At 38.7% G+C, this 8,053-nt stretch overlaps 1 protein-coding gene across 1 annotated transcript in view; it reads right to left on the minus strand.

Moving 5' to 3' along the window:
- Hr51 (photoreceptor-specific nuclear hormone receptor 51) overlaps positions 1-8,053 on the minus strand; it is a 301,348-nt gene that overhangs the window by 27,351 nt on the left and 265,944 nt on the right. The window contains exon 9 of the mRNA XM_017609752.1: positions 2,811-2,975. Within this exon, the coding sequence (XP_017465241.1) occupies positions 2,811-2,975 (165 nt within the window). The remainder of the gene's footprint in view (positions 1-2,810; positions 2,976-8,053) is intronic.

The raw sequence follows: 8,053 nt of genomic DNA on the forward strand, positions 1-8,053 counted from the left end.
ATTAAACAAAATTTTTACGGCATATTCAGGCTATCATGCAGATGATTTATGTGAAGTTTGCTCGAATTCGTAAAAGGGGGTGTGGCACCTCCCATACTAACTAAAATTTGTATGCTGTATATCTCTTGAAATATTTGTGGTAGAGTACTGGAAGTTGGTATAGAGGTATATCAAATAATTCCATACTCATGGAGAAAAATGGGCGGTATTGGAAAAGAGGGCGTGGCACCTCCCGTCTTATATATAAAAAATAAGTACAAGATTTCAACCAAATTTATTCGGCATAGTCGGGCTATTATGCAGATAGTTTGTGTTAAGTTTCCCCGAATTCGGAAAAGGGGGCGTGGCACCACCCATACTAACTAAAATATAAAAATAAGTGAACGTTTTTGGTGTGATCATATAACTTGAGAACGGCTTCACCGAATTCAACCAAATTTATGCGGCATATTCGGGCTATCATGCAGATGGTTTACGTGAAGTTTGCTTGAATTCGGAAAAGGGGGCGTGGCGCCTCTATTTTATATATAAAAATTAGTGAGTTAGCTTATAACTTGAGAACGGCTTCACCGAATTCAACGAAATTTATATAGCTTATTCGGGCCATCATGCAGATATTTTATGTGGAGTTTGCCCAAATTTGGAAAAGGGGGCGTGGCATATGTATCTTATGTATAAAATAAGTACACGTTTTTGGTGTGAGCTTATAACTTGAGAACGGCTTCACCGGATTAAACAAAATTTTTACGGCATATTCAGGCTATCATGCAGATGGTTTATGTGAAGTTTGCTCGAATTCGTAAAAGGGGGTGTGGCACCTCCCATACTAACTAAAATTTGTATGTTGTATATCTCTTGAAATATTTGTGGTAGAGTACTGGAAGTTGGTATAGAGGTATATCAAATAATTCCATACTCATGGAGAAAAATGGGCGGTATTGGAAAAGAGGGCGTGGCACCTCCCATCTTATATATAAAAAATAAGTACAAGATTTCAACCAAATTTATTCGGCATAGTCGGGCTATTATGCAGATAGTTTGTGTTAAGTTTCCCCGAATTCGGAAAAGGGGGCGTGGCACCGCCCATACTAACAAAAATTTTCATCTGGTATATCTTTTGAAATATTTGTAGTAGATTACTGGAAATTGGTATAGAGACATGTGAAATAATTCCATACTCATGGAGAAAAATGTGCGGTTTGGGAAAGGGGGGCGTGGCACCTCCCATCTTAAATAAAAAAATAAGTGCACGAATTCTACCAAATTTAAACGGTAATTCTGACTATCATGCAGGCGGGTTATGTGAAGTGGGCCCGAAGTCGGTCCAGCGGTTCATGATATATGACAGTTTATGTCTGTCACATGAACCACGTATATGGTACAACAGCAGATACATGAAAAATCGAAAACATAGTGAAAAATTGTTGCTATAATGTGCTGTGTTTATTTTTTCTTCGGATAAATTAGTCAAGTATAAACATGGCTGCAAGTTTTTCAATAGGGATTTTGTAGAGCCAATGGAATGAAAGCACCACAACACAACATATCTGTCATTTCATCGTATTATCGAAAAGGTGGTCTACATTAATATTCGTCTTTCTATTTTGGACTTTGGAGAATCAACACGTGTGTTTAATATAGTTCTTAATTCATATTTCATTATATTTTTTTTCGTCAATTACAATATTTTTGCACAAATTTGTTGCAGCGTTTCGTACGAAAAGTTTGAGTACACTGGAAATTTTCCATGTATTTCTCCTCATTGATTTATAGTGAACAAAACCATTGTGGAAAATTGTGGCTGTGTTGTGTTCTTTGGCTTCGAATGAAGTTTTTTCAAGTGCTCTTTTACTGTCGATTGTGAATTTCATTTGATTATTTAAAAAAAAAGTGCGTTTACCATACGATTTATCGAATTCGTTCCTATGCATTGAGTTTTTCGTTCGCTATTGAATAAAATGCCACGATCCAGTCGTTCAAATATAGGCCGACGTACGCGTCTTGCGAACATGATGTTATCGCAAAGAAGATCGCAAAATGTTGCGGAGCAATCCCAACAAAATGAAGTACGACGTGGACGGTATGCGCAGAATACAGCTGTAGAATCACAGCGTCCAAGAAATCCACCACGAGCCAGTCGTTAAAATATAGGTCGACATGCGCGTCATGCGAACATGATGTTAACGCAAAGAAGATCGCAAAATGTTGAGGAGCACTTCCAACAAAAGGAAGTACGGCGTGCAGGATTTTTCATTAATTTTTCAATATTTGGTGTAGAGAAGCACACCGGGGTACCGCTAGTTCATATATAAATTCAAGTTCGTATTTCAGAAAGAATCGCTTAACTTCAAAAATGTTTATCTTATTTTAATGACTAAGGTATCGATTTATTAGCTAAGAAATGTACACTAAAGTAATAGCACATATTTGACCAATTTTATTGAAATTTTTGCAATAAGCGATGGTCAAACTTGAGAAAATTAAGAAAAATAGATTGTTTTTAGGTTTACCCGATGAAGCCTCCAAACAATAGATTTACATATGTATATAATTTTAAAGTTATATAAATTCGCTTTACGAAACATACATACATATGATCTTTAAAATTGAAATAAGTCATGTTATGTATAGATGTTTCGGATTTCGAAAACTTGCCAAAGATGTAGTTTTTATTTGTCATTGCAAAACAGGTAAAATTTATTCTACAAGAAAAGCTTGATAATCGAAAGATTTTGGAAATTTTGTTTCTATATATGCGTAAGTTAAAGAATTTTTACAAAGTCAGACATCGTTTAAATCATAATACTTACATGTGCTTGGTCTTGTAAGTTCTCTATTTGTACAGGATCTTTAAGTCCCCTGGTTTCAGGTCGGAATAAAACTATTGCTTTCATACAAGCGAATTCTGCAGGATCAACTAAAACTGCCTTGTATTTGTAAAAAATTTCGTGTAATGTTCGTACACTGGCAGCTACCTAGAAAAATTAGTTAGAAGTTATTATATATTTTTTTTAACTACATAACTATGTAGGTACATTTGAGTGGTCCAAAAATGCATGTGAAAAAGTAAAGTCGGAATTTTAACCCCCTGAAATTGGTCTATACCCAAAAATAATTTACCTCTATTTTTTATTTCGAAATCAAAGAATATTTAGAAGTTGCTCAAAGCGCTCAAAGTTGTCCATGTATTTTATATGGGGAAAAACAACTTTTCGTAGAAATTGTATAAATTTCTTCAAAATCAATATTTTTAGTTTCTGATTATCTTCAGGAGACTCCCAATAATAATACCTAATTACTTATTTAAAAATTTTTTCATAGTAACTATATTTATATATATATTTTATAGGTCCGCCAAAAACCCTTAATATGCAATAGGAGGACCTATTCATAAAAAACAATTGGGTATTATTATTGAACGTCTCCTGAAGAGAACCAGAGATTTCCGATCGAAAAATATTCATTTCCAAGGATTCTATACCATTTCTACGAAAAGTTTATTCCCATATAAAATACATTGGAAAACTTTGAGCGCTTTGAGCGACCCCTAAATATTTTTTGATAAAAAAATAAGGGTATTTTTATTAGGTACGGGACAATCCTAGGGGGTGAGAGCATTAAAATCCCGACTTTACTTTTTGGACAACCCTAATGTACATACTTAAGTATATATGTATACATATTTAGTTTAAAGGGGATATAAAATAGAATTTTAACTTAGGAGCTTATATTTACTGAGTCCAAAAATAATTGTATTTCCTACGAGTTGTTTTCGGGACTTTGACTTTCATAGGAAACACAAATTTGCATCAAAAACTGCATTTATCACGTTATTAAGTTTGTACATAAAAACCTTTTTAGCGACTTCCGTGAATGAGGTATAGCGCAACATTTACGTTGCATGCCCCAGCCGTTTCCAGGCATAGTAAGACTAGGGATGTTCCGATACAAGTAAATACGAGTATATAGTCGATACTTTTGTTTCGATACCAACTACTTTTTTTACTCGAATCGTTGTTTCGATACCTACTTGGTATCGAAAGAAAAGTACTTGTATCGAATCGATTTGACCAAACGCCATATCATGTCGGCCATATTTTTTCTATGGAAGAAACTTTCCACAGCGTCGTTTTTATGAAAAATAACTGCTTTAAGCAATCACACCGCCAAAATCTAAAGTATGGATATATTTTTACAAAGTTAGTGATACCACAGCAAAGTGCTTTAAAGCCGTAAAGTTTTGTGGGAACCTTTCAAAGGTTGAATTTTTTCTTTAAGTAATTTTATTACCTCTAACGTTACTAATGAATGAATACACGTATCGACACTTAAGTGGAAGACCGATCTATCTCGGCAGCCAGTTCTAAACGCTTTTTCTCAGAAAACTTCAAGAACGCCCTATTTCAGATATGGCATTTTTGAACCGAATTCTGAAAAAGGGCGTTTTTGAAAACTTTTCTGAGATAGGGCATTTTAGAACTGGCTGTCGACATAGGTTGATCTTCCACTCACTGTGTTGTAAATACAATAAAAATTAAAAACCAAAAGTGTTTAAAGTTAGTAAGTTATTTAGGCCGTGTCATATAAAATGTGTCGCCATGCAGGAAGCGAGACGTATTTGCCGCAATAAGAACAGAGAGGCCGAAATACGTGAGTGCGAAGTGCTTGAGATGCTGGCCGACAGGAAGAAGGCCCGAAAATTCTACCAGAGGGTTAGGCGACTTAGGGAAGGTTTAAAGACCGGGGCGAACTCCTGTAAGAACAACAATGGCGACATAGTGACCGATGTCCAGAATATACTTAAATTGTGGAGGGAACACTTTTATAACCTACTGAATGGTAGCAGCGCTTAAAGTAGTGAAGAATACGAACCCGAGTCCCCAGTCGATGATGATGGAGTAGCTGTCCCACCGCCTGACTATGACGAGGTACGAATAGCGATTACGCGACTGAAAAACAACAAAGCTGCTGGAGCTGACGGCCTGCCAGCCGAGCTATTCAAGTACGGCGGCGAGGAGCTGATGAGGTGCATGCATCAGCTCGTATGCAGAATATGGTCAGATGAACGCATGCCCGACGACTGGAATTTAAGTGTGCTCTGCCCAATCCACAAGAAAGGCGACCCCGCCATACGCGCCAACTACCGCGGAATTAGCCTTCTAAGCATAGGTTACAAGGTCTTATCGAGCGTATTGTGCGAAAGACTGAAGCCCACCGTCAACGAGCTGATTGGACCTTATCAGTGTGGCTTTAGGCCTGGAAAATCCACCATAGATCAGGTATTCACAATACGCCAAATCTTGGAAAAGACCCGCGAGAATAGGATCGACACACACCATCTATTTGTCGATTTCAAAGCCGCTTTCGACAGCACGAAGAGAAGTTGCCTTTATGCCGCGATGTCTGAATTTGGTATCCCCGCGAAACTAATACGGCTGTGTAAAATGACGTTGAGCAATACCACCAGCTCCGTCAGAATAGGGAAGGACCTCTCCGAGCCGTTTGATACCAAACGAGGTTTCAGACAAGGGGACCCCCTTTCGTGTGATTTCTTTAATCTTATGTTGGAGAAGATAATAAGAGCCGCAGAACTGAACCGCTCAGGCACAATACTTTATAAGAGCGTACAATTGCTGGCGTATGCCGACGACATCGATATTATCGGTAAAAACAAGGGCTACGTCTGTTCTGCCTTCTCGGGATTGGATAGAGAAGCAAAGCGAATGGGTCTGGTGGTGAACGAGGACAAAACGAAGTATCTCCTGTCAGCACACAAACAGTCAGAGCATACGCGTCTTGGCACCCACGTCACTGTTGACAGTTACAAGTTTGAAAAAGTAGACGACTTCGTTTATTTGGGAACCAGCATTAACACCAATAATAATGTCAGCCTTGAAATCCAACGGAGAATCACTCTTGCCAACAAGTGCTACTTTGGGCTGAGTAGGCAATTGAGAAGTAAAGTCCTCTCTCGTCGTACAAAGATCACACTCTATAAGTCACTCATCATGCCTGTGCTGGTGTATGGCGCGGAAGCATGGACAATGAAAGCATCTGATGAGGCGGCTCTTGGAGTTTTCGAGAGAAAGATTCTGCGAAAGATTTACGGACCTTTACGCGTTGGTGATGGCGAATATCGCAGACGATTTAACGATGAGCTGTATGAGCTTTACAACGATATAGTCATAGTGCAGCGAACTAAAATTCAGCGGCTCCGCTGGATTGGCCATGTCATTCGAATGGACAGAAACGCTCCTGCTCTGAAAATATTCAACGCGGGCCGCGATGCTGGTAACAGAGGAAGAGGGGGGCCCCCACTGCCATGGAAAGATCAGGTGGAGAAAGACTTGGCTTCACTTGGGATTTCCAATTGGCGTCAGTGACTGGCGTGCTGTTTTGGACTCGGCCAAAATCGCTTAGGCGGTTAAAGCTCCAATTAAGAAGAAGAAGAGAAACCCATTTAAATAGGTATCGATACTTTGATGGTATCGGAACGTCGCTAAGTACGACGATCACATCGGCCTTGATATAACTAGCTTATACGGCATGGTAAAACCGCTCCCCTCGTTCTTCGTTATATGATACACGATTCTCTGGGAATTGGTCAAGATGAGTGTGGAGGGAGTGCAATTTGATAGGCATTTTACATCATACGATAATAAAGCTCTCTAGGATGTCGTTTATGATTTCGGAGAAATTCCTTTATTTATAATGTCCCAGAAAGTTTTTAGTCATTTCTACAAACGAAGCGCACGCAGGGCGTCCCAAGTCATTCCATGGACTTAAGGATATCAGCAGCTTTTACTAATATTATTATATGCAAAAATAATATTAGATCGGCGCTTACACAATATGATAGTGTTTGGCCGAGCTTCTCCTCTGATTTTAGGTGTGGATATCAGCAGCCTTTACTAATATTATTATATGTAATAATATGTAATAGATCGGCGTTTACACAACATGAAAGTGCTTGGGCGAGCTTCTCCTCTGATTTTAGGTGTGCGCATTGAAGTTGTCACACAAAGGGAAGGGATCTACAGTTTTACGCCGACTCCGAACGGCGATTGTATTTTTATGAGAAGCTGTTTTTCATGACTGAATATACTCGGAGGTTTGTCATCGCCTGCCGAGTGGGGGCCGCAAATAGGAAAAACATTTTTTGCTTTTTATTTTTAGCAGTTGTTCGGAAACTGGGTTCGACCCAGGCCTTGCAGAATGGTATCGTGCATGCTTACCACTACATCACAGCGGTAGGGTTGCCAACATTTCCTAAGATATTTATAGTACTGAAAAAGACTGGAATAATATATGTAGTACACTTCAAATATACATGGAATTTTACTCAAAAGAAAAAGTAAACACGCTTTTTAGGTAATGGGAAAAGTTCTTCCTGTGAATGCCGAGTTGCTGAAATAGAGAGTACGCAATATATGGCATACTCTTGGAGAAAAATTGGAGCTATTGTAAAAGGGGCGTGGCACCTCCCATACCAACCGAACTTTCCATATTGCATATCTCAGGAAGGGTTCCTGGTAGAGTTCTGAAACTTGGTATGGAGGTATACGAAATCAATCGCATACTCTTGTAGAAAAATTGGAACTATTGGAAAAGGGGGCGTGGCACCTCCAATACAAATCAAATTTTCCATACTACTTATCTCTGGAAGTGTTCATGGTAGAGTTGTGGAACTTTATATGGAGACATACGAAATCATTCGCATACTCTTGGAGAAAAATTGGAGCTATTGGAAAAGGGGACGTGGCACCTCCCATACAAAACCAATTTTCATACTGCATATCTTTGGATGTGTATGGTATAGTTCTGGAATTTGGTACGGAGATATACCAAATTAATAGCATACTCTTGAAGAAAAATTGGAGCTATTGTAAAAGAGCGCGTGGCACCTCCCATACCAACCGAATTTTTGATATTGCATATCTCAGGAAGGGTTCATGATAGAGTTCCGGAACTTGGTATGGAGATATACGAAATCAATGGCATACTCTTGGAGAAAAATTGGAGCTATTGTAAAAGGGGGCGTGGCACCTCCCAT

This window comes from Rhagoletis zephyria, unplaced genomic scaffold (genome assembly GCF_001687245.7).
Source record: "Rhagoletis zephyria isolate East Lansing unplaced genomic scaffold, Rhagoletis_zephyria_1.1 Rzeph_scaffold_00253, whole genome shotgun sequence".
NCBI classification, from domain to species: domain Eukaryota; kingdom Metazoa; phylum Arthropoda; class Insecta; order Diptera; family Tephritidae; genus Rhagoletis; species Rhagoletis zephyria.